Source organism: Aquila chrysaetos, chromosome 6 (assembly GCF_900496995.4).
Source record: "Aquila chrysaetos chrysaetos chromosome 6, bAquChr1.4, whole genome shotgun sequence".
In the NCBI taxonomy this organism is placed as follows: Eukaryota; Metazoa; Chordata; class Aves; order Accipitriformes; family Accipitridae; genus Aquila; species Aquila chrysaetos.
In genome coordinates, this window is record NC_044009.1 from 6,274,723 (window position 1) to 6,288,620 (window position 13,898).

Here is a 13,898-nt window from a genome sequence, read left to right on the forward strand (position 1 = left end):
AGCGTGGCAGGGATCTCAAAATTCCACTGGGAACTGCCCCAAGGTCTTGTTTTCCTACCCTGTGGTAGCTTTGCAGGATTGTTAAGTACACAAAGCAGCCTCTGTAGCTCCCCCAACCCTTTATTTCAACGCTGTGGGGCCTAAGGCTGTTAAGAGTCATTAGGTCAGAAAAGATAGGGCTCTCTTTCCCTACAGGCACTGGAAAAGGACCACCACAACTCCTGTGACCTTGCAGAACTGAGCCAAAGGTTGTAGCTGGTTGCTTTTGCTAAATTCTAGGATTTAAGCTTTCTTAAGCTTTGTCCGTACTTTACTTAGGGCATGTGTTGAAAGGGAAGGCAGAACTGCCTCATAAACAATTGGTTTTCTTAAAATTTTCCCTTGTGCCAGGCCGACTAGTTTGCAAACAACATGAGTCTTTGCTACTTACAAGAGTATGGCCTAGAGAGACAAGAGACAAGTTGTATTTGTGTATTATATTGTATTTAATCTAAGAAATAGTGCAATTCCTATTCAGTCTCATCCAGAAGTGAGATTCACATATTTATATTAAAAAGAAAACAGGAAATACAATAAAAGGAGAAAATGTTAGGGAGAAAATTTGAACCTTCTTCTGGAGTAAGTGCAAAAGAGCCTGATATGATCAGTTATGAAGAAATACATCTTAGGAGTGCAACGTAAAAGCCACTTGAGCTTCTTTTCCAGGTTGGTAACTGCTGAAATAGCATAGGCACTGCTGACAGGAGTGTTTCTGCCCCCAAGGCAGCATTTCTGGCATGAGAAAGTTACCAGAATCCCACTGAGTTTTATCACATTGCTGCACAAGAGTTCTCCTGTTACTGTAATCAACATAGCCATGATTAGCACCTCTTCATCCTGCAGAGCTGGCCTTCAAGCTCAGTCTAGAGCCTCAGCTCACAGATTCAGGTAGTTCTGGCTATTGTTCAACAAGTGATCAGGGAGCCTTTGTGTTGGGGATAGAACAGCATGTAGTGGAGGCAGATCAGAGAGCTAGCCTAGTCACTGGATTTAGGAGTGTATGGTCCACCATCAGCACAGGAGCTGCTTTTTCTCTCTCCGCAGTCAATGGACGGAAGGAGGAAGTAAGGGAGTTGAAGAGGAATTTTCACTGCTGAGTCTGAGAGTTCAACAGCTCAAAAGTATCATCCACAACCTGCCAGAGGCAGTTTTCAAGTGGGAAGTCATTGTCCACCAGGTTGACCAAGTAGTAGTTGTCATGGATGTACTGGATGATCATGCGAGACGGTGACTCCTCTTCATAGAGCTTGGCCCATTGCTCGATCCACAGTGCAAAGGCCTCATCCTGCCAAGGAAAAAAAAGTGTTGGCAATGGTGTAATGCATATGTTAGAGAGCTACATTTTCATATTACTTCAGTTAGCACAACCAGTGTTACACATGCCTTGCCAGTCTTCTCAGTAAAAATTGCAAGGAGCCTCATGCTTTCCAGTCAGTGGGAAGTGCCCAGAGCTAGCGACACGTTTGCAATAAAATGGCTCAATACTGCCCCTGTGCGTGTAAGAGGGGAGGGAGAGCTACTGCCCAGAACTCTGGGGCCCAGTACAGTGGGAGTGGTAGCTGTTAAGCCTTCCGTTACTGGGCTCTTGGTGTCTGAGAAGAGCTCTTGCCGGAGCAAAGTTCTCCTTACACTGAGGGAGCAGGAAAAGCAATATCTGGACCTCTGCAAGCTAATATCACAACAGTACTCGATTGTGAGAAGTGTCACAGGCTAAAAACAAACCAGACACTCTGAACTTCCAGGGCATCACAGCAATGTATCCAGCAGGAGAGAGGACTCACCTTCCAGGAGAGGAAGCTTACAGGATCCACTACAGTGGGCTGGATGATCTCTCTGCCTGGGAAGATGCCCCAGGTGACAGCATTGGGTTGCAGATCTGGAGCATTGGTGATATTCTGGCCCTGCCAAAGGAAGGAAAACCTTTCTGAAGCAGCTGCTGGAGGAGGGATTGAGTGAGTTGGAACAAGTGCCTTTAGTCTCTCCTTGTTAAGAGATCAGGCAGCTGCTACACATCACAGCTGACTTGCTTCACTTTCCCTTCCCTTCATCAGCCTTCACATCACACTTTCCTCATAGTGATATCTGAATCTTTGATATTTGCCTCTCTCCCAAGGTGGTGAAAGGAAAGTTTCCTGTAAACAACAGCCTACCTTGACATTGACAATGTGGTAGTTCACTCGCAATTCATACTTCTTCAGCACTTTGAGCAGTGCCGTGACGATCTCACTGGAGGTGAAGAACTCTAGGTATGCCTACAGGGAGGGATAGGGAAGGGCAAAGAAAATAAGAAGAGCCTTTACTCATGGTAGGGCTGGGACACACACAGGCAACCAAGAGAACAACTGTACAGTCTGGGCTGCTTGGAAACCAGGCAGCTTAAGACTTTTATGTCCATTCCCGGAAAGGTGTACTACAGAGGATGCTTGAGCAAAGGGCAGAGCAAGTCAGTAAGAGAGCTGGGGCTGGGGGGGAAGGAAATTGGGGAGAGCAGAGAGAACGGCCCAGCAACAACCAGCTCAGGAAAGCCACAATCTTCCTGGTTTTCACCCACATAAAGAGGCAGGCTGGAATAACTCCAGAGACCGTTACCACAACTGCTGTGCCTGGGAAGCAATCTGTGCCAGATAGAGTGCTTAGAAGATGCCTTGAGCTTGACCTCTGTTCTACATGGTACCCTATGAACAGCAGTGTCCTGCCAAGGCAGCCCAGTCTGGCGGGTGCAGAAGTCAGGGGTCTCAGCTGGGCTCTCCCAAGCACCCTACCATTCCCTGTCCTCATCTTGTGTTCACAATTCTCCCTGTGTGCTTATACAACCTAATTCTGTACTTGCTCCGTGCTTGGCTGCTCCCAACAACGGCTTCCCCTCCTCTCATTTCCTGGCTATTGTGTGAGATGACGGATTTCCCCTCACCTCGGGGGAATTTTTTTCCTTTGAAAACATAACTGCATTTGCCATCTGCTGGTCTCATGGCTTTAGGGGTTTGGATCCCTTTTGAACAAGGCTGCTTTGTTTCCTAGTATGAGCCACTTGCTTCACATTTACCTTGATGGGAGATTCCTATCACAGCCATTAGTGGCAAGGGTCTAGGGCCTGAAAATGCATGACAGTAGGAAGCAGGCATGGGAGATAAGGCTGCTTGCAGGCTAGAGAAGGAACCTGGCAGCTGTCTGAACAGCACAGTGGTAGTGCTGTGGGGTGGGGGCAATTCATGGAGAACTCCACCTTAGAGAAGGACAGATGGGGAAATTTTTAAATGCCCAGTTACTACCACGAGGAGCTGGATGGTAGAGATACTACTTCATTGATTCCTATCTTATGAAAAACCTGGGTGCTTCCTGCATCACTGAATGGGATCAAATGCAGTGGGCAGGCAGGTGTTTGTACCTAAAACTTCATAGCCCTGCTCTAGAAAGAAATTACCAAGAATTACTTGCTGAGGGTAAAAACAAGAAACTCTATAGATGTCTTGAGGTGGCGGAAAACAGCTATGAAGTAAGCCATAGAGATGACACAGTCTGTCTCTTAAGACACCAAAGGAGTTTTGCCTCATCTCGGCAAGAAGGCATTAAGATAAGGAGCAGGCAGAAGGATTATCTGGCTGAAAGCCTAGGACCTCCCTTCCTAACAGAGACTAAACTGGGTCATAACTCTTTGCTGCCTAGCCCAGAGTAGTGCAGTACCTTTTGGAAGACATAACCCCCACTGGGCCCCCAGCCTACAATGGGGTCTGTGGATGGTTTGCCATTGATGTTTGGCTGGGAGTTGATGGTCAGGATTCCTCGTCTGTTAACCTTCTCCAGCTGCTCCTTCAGAAGGTTGGTTTCAGTGGCAAGAGGGTCATCATTCCAAGGCATACACGTAACCTACCATGAGGAGAAAGGATGGCTCACAATGGATGTAACAACCCTTTTGTTACCATCTGGATGTTGAACAAACTCAGAAGTGCCCTATTGGTCTCAAACACACCTAACTTCGCGACAGAATTCCCAGGTTTGGTTCAAGGGACAGGATATCCTCAACTCTTAAGAATGACTGCTGAAGTCTATCGGTACTGGTCCTGTCATACTGTAGCAGCTTTCCTTTTATGTTGAGCCCTAGCTCTGGCTGTTGGATTTCCTTCAGCTGCTATCTCAGGATGTCCTTTTGGATAGGGAAGTGCCAATTCTTGTTTAGAAGAACAAAGTGGGACCAGGAGCAAGAGGAAATATGCACTATTGTCTGTGCCACACTGACCATCCCTTCCTGAGCCGTCACTCACCTTGTGCCCGTTCTTGTTGGGTTCTCCGGTGATATAACACGTGAACACCTCAAAGACGCTTTCCTCACCAGTCAGCTCTTCTCCCCACATCTTCAGAAGCTCCTCCCGGGGAGACTTGCTCTTCAGGTAGAAGAGGTAATAGTCCTTCAGTTCCCCAAAGGCTGGAGAGGAGGAGTTACCCCTGTAAGGGGACCAGACACAGGATTAACAGGCCACTGAGGAAGATGAGCTGATTTGGTGATGCAGGAAGACAGCCACCCAGGAAGAGAAGTAGCCAACAAAATCCACCTAGAGACCAAAAGCCTCAACATCTTGGTGACGTTCTCCTCACTTCATTCAAATCCAAGCAACTGGGGACCACTTTGTTAAGAAGCCACCTGTTCTGTCAAGCCCAAAGCGTGCCCAGGTCACCCACTAATGACAGACATCAACTGTGGAGCAGGCTTTCATACCACACTTCTACCTCACTGCCACTGCAGGCTGACAGCTTACCATCGGCCATTGGGGAAATCATCCCATTCTTGAGTTCGATAGATGTAACTCTTTGGCCTAGAGGCCCAGAAGATTGGCCGAACATCTTCAACTCTTCTCTTGGGGTGAGCGCTGACTGCCCAGGGCAGAGGCCGCCTGCATGGGAGGAGCAGATGTTAACACAGTTCCTCTGCAGACTTTCCACTAGAGGCCAGAAGCCCTTCCCTGGGAGAACTTTGCCTCTGGGGAGAGCAAGTAAAAGGGGCTGAGAAGAGTACTATTTGTCAAGAAGTAGGACAGAACACTCTTCTTCCTTTATGGAAAATCTTCTCCCACCCAGTTCCCTCACAGGATGCTCAGTAGATATCTATTAAATGGTTAAGTACAGGACTGACAACTGAAATTGGATGAGGTAAGGGAAAAGCACTGTGTGAAGCTATTTTTAACATGAAGAAAATACAGCTATCCGTTTTCCTTTGCTCCTCTTGTCTATGCCAAAGCCTGTGGATTCAGAGGAAAGTCCACATGCCCTTTATCAGCTGTAGAGAACCCTAGAAATCCACAGCAGGAGCTTACATAGCACCTAGTCTGTAAGAGGTGTTGTGACAGACCTCAAAAAACATGTTTCTTCCAAGTGGCAGCTCTAAGAGTTCAGGTTTTTAAAGTTCCAGAACAGGCTACTTTAAAGCCATTTGACTAAAACAAATTCCTCCTTCATCTGTCCCCTCTATTCCTCACAGCTTTTGTCAGACACCTGCAGGAAGGGTGAACTTCTAAATGCAGAAAGGTGCTAAAAAAAACCCCCCAAAACCTACCAGCAGAGGAGAGGTGCTAACCCATCCATTGCTTGAGCCTTCAGTAGATGGGATGGATGGATGTGAAAGAGGAACTAACAGAAGCCAGCATATTCCGCTCACCTGGGGTCCTCTGTCCATAGGCCCAGGCGCTTAAGGACTTCAGTAGTAGCCACTTCCCGATTGAGAGTGTAAAAATGGAGCCCATGCACCACACCACTATCCAACAGCTCCCGGCACATGGACACTGCCTGCTCCACCCCATAGTTCCGGATAGCTGCATCATTGTCCTTGATGGGTTCAATCACATCTTTGATTTCTTGAGGCACTTCCAACTTGGAAAGCTTCACCAGCTGGCGCAGGGAGTGGTAACCCTGGATGAGGATGCAGGGGATTTTCATTTTTCCAAGGCCCTTAACACAGGTACTTGATCTCGATTTTGTGGAGGGAGACTTAGAATTGGGGCTCCTGGATTCTACTCCTAGGCCCCCATCTCTAGGATGGTAACGCAGTCCTGGTCACGTCACTTTAGGTGATTTCTTCCCATTTCTTTGCCTCAGCCCAGCATGCTGCCAGTGATGACTAACACCTTAGGACTGGTAGACCATTGTCTTTTATATCCCTTTTTGCCATATGGGCACAGAAAACCTTTTAGGCTTGTTATTACAGGACTAGGAGTTTAATTTGGGAAGCCATCTCCAGATTTATCACACGTTTAGCGCACTCACTTCCCAGAAGTTTTGTGGAGGATATTTAGAGACCTCCCTCAGGTCCTGACCCACAAACACCTAACATCCTGGATCCTTATTCCCTCCCCAAACCAGTATTACTGGATTTCACCTGTATGGGGAAGATGCCAGGAATAATGGGGCAGGTGATGCCAATGGCTTGACAGTCCTTCATGAACTTGAGGAAGGTTTCTGATCGGAAGAAAAGCTGTGTAATGATGAAGTCTGCCCCAGCAAAGACTTTCTCCTTCAGGTACCTCAGGTCTGCCTCATAGCTCTCTGCTTCAGGATGACCCTTGGGGTAGCCTTTGGAGGGGGAGGGGAAAAAACAAGTGAAATCCTGGTGGTCAGGACAACATGCTAGAAATTAGAAAGTAGCCAATCTGATTGTGCTGTCACTTACAGCCCAGGTCCACGGAGGAACTGCTGAGCTGATTTCCCTATCTCAGACCCTACCCCACACTCTGCAGTGAAAGACATTTACCTGCCACACAGATGTCAAAGTAATCATCAAATTCATTGCGAATGTGCTTAACCAGGTCAACAGCATAGTTGAAGCCATCTACTTCTTCCTCCCATTCCTCCCCAACAGGATCTGAAAAGAGAACAAATGCACGGCTCTCTCCAACTATTTGGAGAGCTCAGATCTGCTAGTGCTCTAAAAACCTCCTGCTATCAAAAGGAAGACAAGATGAAACCTCCAAGTTTGCAGTTTTACCCATGGACTGCTTTTGTCTACCCTTGAGCTGGAGGGAATGCTAACAAAGGGATCAAGAGAAATGCAGTCTCAACATTTAATTCCCACAGCAGAAGGAGCCTCTAAATCTTTATTTCTCCATTTTTACCCTGGAGTTGAACACAACGGCAATACAACCTCAGCCTTACACATCATAGGACAAAAGGATTCACCTCCACGCAATGCCATGATGTTCTTCAACCCGAGCCGCTTGGCCTTCTGCAGATGCCCTGTGATGTCATCCTTGGTCTGATTGCAGCATGTCATGTGCAGGATGGTCTCCAGGCCACAGTAGTTGACTGCAGTGTTGGCAATAATCATGGAAGAAGTTTCCTTGTCAGATCCTGGGTCCCCTGCAGGGTGCCACGTCACATCAATGAAGAGTGGACCACCTGCTCCCATGCGGTCAAACCTGTGGATTTTAGAGCTGTGTTAGCCTACCACGTAGCCAACTCCCCTCCCTTTGCCTTGGATATCTTGCTCATTGCTGGAATGCCAGCAACAGACAGACAGAGCTTGGATGACAGCAGTGGGAGAGACCAAGAAAAGTGTTGAACTAGGAGTTTAGCAAGTGGCCAACATAAATAAGGAAAGTCATCCTTTAAGGCTGTATGAGGAGGAGCTTACAGTCTTTTTGAAGAAGAGGCAACTGAAATGTTTTCTGTAGAATAAACTTCCTCCCAGCATGCTCTATGAGAGTGATATGTCTTCTGATAGACAGCAATGCAAGTCCCATTCCTTTTGAGATGGGAGACTATGCTGCAACCCCCTGTTCCCAGCTTTAACTGTAGAGGCCACAAATATCAAAAGATGGATCAGATCTCTGTTGTGTTCCCAAGTGTGCCTAACAGAAGAAACAAAGGCTCCCCTAACTTGTCTCTCCTCTGCTCTGGGTTGGAACAGGCCCTTCCGTTTAAAGTAAACCTGGCACTGGCATACAGCAGTTACAAAGAGAGTTATGAAAGTCCCTCTTCTCCCCCAGGTGAGTACATGGTGGCTCCTGGGGCTCCCCACTGGGCTCCAGGATAACCTTTAGCTCTGGGGACACCCATCTCAAGAGGCTAAAACTGTAGCGCTCAGTAATAGAGGCACAAACCATAGTGGCTAGATGTTCCTGAAAATAAGTGGGAGTCTCTGTTCCAGAGACTTGGGCACACTGTCCATCAATAAATATTCTCTGCTTTTAATAGGTACTTTTCTGCTCTATTGTCGCCCAGCACTGCTTCAGCCCCAGAGCATGACAGTGGAGTTGCTCCATCTTCACAGAGCATGGGAGAGGGGAAACAGTCTGGTCCCCTCAGTAACCCCATCACGACACTTAACTCTTCAGGGCTTCCAAGGAAGACAAGTTACCTGGTGTCCATTACCCTCCTCAGCAGGAAAGCACAGCCCCATTACCTGCTTCGTCACCTGGAAGGGGAGACAGAGCATGGGGCAGAGCCTGCCTCATTAGCTATTTCCCAGCCCTCCACCAAAGACACTTAATCTCTCCCCTCTCCCACCCTGCAGCCCTCACCTGGAGATGAGATTGACAGCAGCATTGGCTGTGCGTGGTGGGAAGAACTCCAAGGAGAACCACTTGTCTCCAGACTCCTGCCGTCGACGCATCTTCTCCCGCAGTCGCTCATGGCGGTCAGCATCGAGGACAGGGGTGGAGCAGCGTGAGCTGTCCTTGGAGCTCTCACTCCCACTACTGCTGCCACCATCAGACTTGGAGCTGGAACTGGCACTGCAGGTATGCTGGGTCTCATTGACCATGGTGAGCTCTCTGGAGGAGGGGAACAGAAGGAGCACGGTGGGTACAAGACAGGACACAGATCTCAGCAAGGAGCAGTTACTGCTGGCGTGGGCAGCAGATGATGAAAAGGAAGCCTATGCCAAGACCCAATGTTAATCATCATCAAGGAGTCCCTCTTGCCAGCCTTGCTGTAAGCTGTAGTGGGGGATCTGGTGAAAACACAATAAAATGTGTGTTTAGATAGTGCTGACAGAAATAGCACAGCAGATGGCTTCATGCCACTTTGATGCAGCTCTTCTGTGCCTGCTGGGTCAAAGTTGGCTATCGAAAGAGTCAGATCAACATCACTTTTGCCCTGACAACAACTTAGCAAGCCATGATACCCATGTGCATCAAGTGAGGGCCTCTTTGATCTTATGGCCTCGGGTTGGACATGCCAGCAGACTTTTTTTTTTTTTTTTTTTTCCTACAGCAGCTGCTTCTTGGACTGTATCCATCTTCAGAGTTTCCATTCTGTTTGTTCCCAAATGGCAGTGCTTCTTTACAGTGTAGGTAGGAGAGCAAGTGCTAATGGGGCAGATACACAAGAATGCACAAACTATTCCTATGTCAGAAAAAAAGTGAAGAATCCCCTCTGATCAGACCATCCCCACTAATGCCGTCCTTGATTTTGTCTTTGATGGCATCAGACAGTTGCATTTCTAACCGTTAGCCTTCTTCCACAAGACACGCCATCTCCACAGACAGCTGTCCCCTGTGCCAATACCACTGCACATACTCAGCTCTTTCCTTTACCAGACAGGCTGTTCACACTCCTTTCCTCACCAATTGTGGCTGCTTGGAAACAAGGTCAGCAGACGCCATCCCCTTCTCCTTGCCTTGTAACATGATCAGCTGTGCTTGCTTGGCTTCACAGAAAGGAAAACAGCACTGCAAGTCAGTGGGTCTAGGATGCCTAACTCCACTTACCTCCCAAAAGTGTTTCACCCTATGCTTTTAAAATTAGGTAGCGATTATAGATAATTAGAGAAGAGCTGCCATAAAATTTGGATCCATGTTATTTGCTTATGTGCCTGCCAAAACTTAAAATTGGCACTGGAAAGCAGCAAGCTGTCCAAGCATTATGTAATATTGGAGCCTGTTTTGGAGGAAATGGTTGCTTGAACTAGTGTGCACTCTGTCCTTATCATAAGCTCTGTGGGTTCAGGTCATCCAAGAAGACTTTGAACTAATCTTCTACTGTTTACACTGAGTTGCCAATCAAACAAAACCCTTTGGGAGAAAGTCTACTTTTACCACCTGGGGACCTCTCCAGCTGGCAGGAGATATGAGGAAGAAGCGCAGGCCTTCTGCTGCCAAGAGGAACTGGGAGTCTTAAATCTCATGTGTACCAACATAGCAGGCCATAGTAAAAATCAGCATCACAGACCTATTGACAAGTGAAGCAAAAGCAACTGGGTGCACAGTAACAGCCCTGACCAAGCTCTCTCAAAGGACTTTGCCTGACATCCACGTGGCACTAATCTGGGAGAATTAGCCCAAAGCATATGCTGGTGATCAAGCTAGCAGCACAAAATCATGCGCAGTCAACGCCCGATATCTCACTTCTAGCAAGCACGCCACAGCACCGTAGGCAAATCAAAGGACCTCTGTTTTCCCACTTGAGATTTAACACCCATCACAAGGGAAGGGTTCGTGTATTAATGTCTCTGTAGGATGAGACTTGCTGTTGAGGAGAGGTCCTTATGTTACTGGCAATCTACAACCACAAAGACAGGAGCAAGGCCCCACTTAAATTTTGTCTACAGACAGCATTTGGAGCAGTTTCCTCACCACCAGATACATCATAGATTTGCTGAGAGAAGCTTGCAGTTATTGCAAAGAGGAAAAACACTTTCTAAACAACAAAACCTGTTGCAAAATAAGACAATCTGAAACACCTGTCAACTCCGTTGGGTCAGCACTCCCACTCCTCCGTCTCTACCACGCTGCAGAGCTCAGAGCAAACATCTGTGGCCCAGCGCACTGATGCTGATCAGCACGGACGTGCCTGTTGCATTTACCTGATGCTGGCGTTGCCCTTTCGCTTTGCCGTAGGGTATTTTTACTGCTTCCAGGCCTGAGCTGGCACCCACACACGCAGTCTGGAGGTCTGCATCCTCCTAAGCTTAGTTTTACCACCCACGCTACACTCGGCTGCTCGGACGTACGCTTCCCGTGGGGCGTATGCGCCTGCCAGGGACTTGTCCAGGATCTTGCTGTCCTGGGCCATGGCATCGGGCTGACAGCCCTGCGGGGCAGACAAGGGGCCCGCGGTTGGATCTGCCGCCTCGCCAGCGGGCCAGCTGATGGGGCGGCCACGGAAAGGCCGGTGGGAAAGGGCTCGGGGGGGGGGGGGGTCCGGCGCCCCCGCGGGCTGCCGGGGGCGAAGGGGTGCCAGCAGCGCCGGCGGGGGGGGGTCGTCCCTGCGCCGCAGCCGGGCTCGGGGCCAGGCAGGGATCAAGCCGCAGCCCGATCGTTCCTTCACCTCAGCTGAACCCGCTGGGAGCGGGGCTCGGGCCGAAGCAGCCGGCGGGCAGACCGGGCCGCGGCGCAGCGGCAGCCTAGCCCGGAATCGCGGCTCGGCCTGCCGCGGGGACTGCCCGGGCGGCGGGGGCAGGGATCAGTGTCCCGTCGTGTCCCCCCCTTTTCCCGGGTCCCCGCTCACCTCCCGGCGGTGCTAGGCGCTGCGCATCGCGGGCGGCCCCATCCCGCGGCGCTTTAAGGCCGGCCGGGGCGGGGCGGGTCACGTGGTGCCTCCGCTTTCCCTTCTCCGTCATGGCGCCGTGATCTCCGCTCCTTCGCGTCGCGCCGGCGGGGGGCGGGGCCAGGCGGCGGGGTCACGCGCGGCGCGGCGGGTGGGGCCGGGAAGGGGCGGCGGCGGCGGCGGCGGCGGAAGATGGCGGGGTGCGGGTCCGGGCTGTGCTGCTGCTGCTGCCCGCGCTGCTGCGGCGAGCGGGAGAGCCGCACCCCCGAGGAGCTGGTACGGCCGCGGCCCGGCCCCGCCGCCGCGCCGGCTCTGGGGAGCGCCTGAGGGCGGGCGGCTGGGGGGCGGGGGGCGTTGAGCGTTGCTATGGCGCAGGGCCCGGTGCCTCCGCCCCAGGTGCCGGCGCCTCAGCCCGCGCTCGGCCCCGTGCCTCAGGGCCCGGTACCTCCGCCCCCGGGTCGGCGTCTCAGCCCGCGGTACCTCAGCCCGCGGTACCTCAGCCCGCGGTACCTCAGCCCGCGGTACCTCAGCCCGCGGTCCGCCCGGCGCCTCACGGCCCGGTGCCTCAGGCGGCGCCTCATGGCCCGATACCTCAGCCGACGCTCGGCCCGGCGCCTCAGCCTGTTCCCGCTCTTTTGCGTCCTGTTGGGCCCGGTATCTCCGCCGCTCCTGCCAGTGCCTCGGCCCGCACTGTCCCGGTACCCCGGTCAATGTTTGCTTTGGTTGGGCCTGGTATCGCAGCCCCTGCGGCTGGTGCCTCAGCCTGCGCTGCTGCTTCTCCCGGGTACAGCACCCCTCGCAGCCGTTCGAGGGGAGTGGCTCTGGCAGGGGCTCTCTCCAGCTGCCCGGCATAGGAGAATGCTGTCTGTGCAAGTTTCTTGTCCTGTGCTTCCCTGTAACCTGTTGCCGTGAAGGAAGCTGGGATGTGGGTTTAGTACTCTCCTTTACTATGCTGTGGGGAGCTCCCACATAGAAGTAAGGTAGTGTATTCTTGTTGCGGGCCAAGCTTTAAGGTAAGACCCTATACAGTTACCCCAAAGTAAGTGGTGGTCTGGTAATCCATGCTCAGACTTTATAAGCAATAGTGGCATAGGCCTTCCCTAATTTTGGCTTTGCTACCAGTGTTCAGGAGCACCTGTATATGCATTCATTCCCCTGATGATTTTCCTTTCCCATATTTGTTTTTGCAGACAATCCTAGGAGAAACTCATGAAGAGGAGGATGAGATCCTTCCACGCAAAGACTATGAGGTGAGAAATTAACGTGAGGAGAACTGCAGACAGGTTTCAATCTGTTTGAGTTTGTAATGAGGCAGGTACTCAAAATGCATCACTAGTGAGATTGCATTGGCACCAGCAGAAATACCAAGAGTTGCTGCACTTGCAAAGAACTGCTCTTCATCATTACACGTTTCTGGGTTAAAGCCCTGTGAGTAGAGCTCGAACATCCACTGCTTAAGACAGAGTGTTGTTGAGAAAATTCATTTTCAGAGTCTGTTGCATTGTTCCACTTTTTAAATGAGATTTACAGGCTGTAGTGGTCTTGTTTCTTCATGACTAGAAAGCATCTGTGGCTGCTTGGTCACTGTTGCCTTACTGCTGTCTCTGATGTCATGCTGGCTCACAGCAGATCTTCCCATCTAACAGATCCTGCTTCTTAAAGGAGATTTTTGCTTTTTGCATGTCTGTATGGTGGCCCTGAGGTATTTAGAGCAGTTGCTGTCAGTATGGGTGTCACCAGCTCAGCCTGTTACTGCTTGGCTTGAAAAGGTGAAGTTGATGTAGATAGAAGGTGGTGGTGCTTTGTGAGTATGACTAGGCTGTTCTATACTACTTTTAACTCTCTGCTGTGATAAGCTTAAGAATTTATGCTGTTCATCTGGAGAAGAATTCCTATCTAGTGTTGATGTTGTAGTGCGAAGTTAAATATGAAGATCTAATATTATCCCCTGCGCTGTCAAATTGGAGGCACTTAAAGAAGTAAAGTCTGAAACTGTACAATGTGACTTCTTTAAATTGAAGTTGTATTAATCAGTTGTGTTCCTGTTTGGTTCCCTATCTCCCTCAGCTTGGGCAGTGAAATTGGTCTGTTCTTTCACTTCCTGATTCTCAGGGTCCGGCTTTGCTGGAAATATGTAAATGAAGTGGTTTCCAGGAATTTTTTCTTCTACTGTTGTTTGCTGAACCTACTGCGGGGGTGGTAATGACTTCTGTAATCTTTAACAAGTTCTTCTATCCATAGTTTTTTGCTCAGTCTGTTGCAGCTGATTCTCTTAAATTGACCTTTTGGCATTCTTTCAGAGCTTGGATTATGATCGTTGTATCAATGACCCATACTTGGAAGTTTTGGAGAGCATGGACAACAAGGTAGGACCTTGTTCTTTCTTT

The 13,898-nt window shown here is 50.0% G+C and overlaps 2 protein-coding genes across 6 annotated transcripts in view; one reads left to right on the forward strand and one right to left on the reverse strand.

Annotated features, from left to right (window-relative positions):
• The window catches only part of CLCN6 (chloride voltage-gated channel 6), a 50,286-nt gene that overhangs the window by 18,871 nt on the left and 17,517 nt on the right, over positions 1–13,898 (forward strand). For 2 of the 5 annotated variants that reach the window (XM_041124598.1, XM_041124599.1), the window contains exons 4-6: positions 8,537–8,762; positions 12,702–12,761; positions 13,812–13,877. In XM_041124598.1, coding sequence (XP_040980532.1) covers positions 8,537–8,762; positions 12,702–12,761; positions 13,812–13,877 — 352 coding nt within the window. Of the gene's footprint in view, positions 1–8,536; positions 8,763–11,673; positions 11,788–12,318; positions 12,492–12,701; positions 12,762–13,811; positions 13,878–13,898 lie in introns of those variants that run through there. The other 3 variants (XM_030019260.2, XM_030019261.2, XM_041124600.1) reach the window with 3 other exon arrangements.
• Positions 467–8,659, reverse strand: MTHFR (methylenetetrahydrofolate reductase). The gene is made up of 12 exons (XM_030019264.2): positions 8,544–8,659; positions 8,381–8,437; positions 7,201–7,439; positions 6,776–6,886; positions 6,404–6,597; positions 5,687–5,937; positions 4,791–4,925; positions 4,299–4,479; positions 3,721–3,903; positions 2,190–2,291; positions 1,821–1,940; positions 467–1,324 (listed from the first exon to the last, which is right to left on the reverse strand). The coding sequence occupies exons 2-12, from the start codon at positions 8,389–8,391 to the stop codon at positions 1,127–1,129; spliced, it is 1,725 nt and encodes a 574-aa protein (XP_029875124.1). The 5' UTR covers positions 8,392–8,437; positions 8,544–8,659; the 3' UTR covers positions 467–1,126.

Excerpts from the sequence above, each read along its gene's own strand:
- MTHFR (XM_030019264.2), bottom strand. Across the intron at positions 5,938-6,403 it reads CTGGCATCTTCCCCATACAG|GGTTACCACTCCCTGCGCCA; the intron begins GTGAAATCCAGT and ends ATCCTCATCCAG. Across the intron at positions 4,926-5,686 it reads CTATGGACAGAGGACCCCAG|GCGGCCTCTGCCCTGGGCAG; the intron begins GTGAGCGGAATA and ends CCTCCCATGCAG.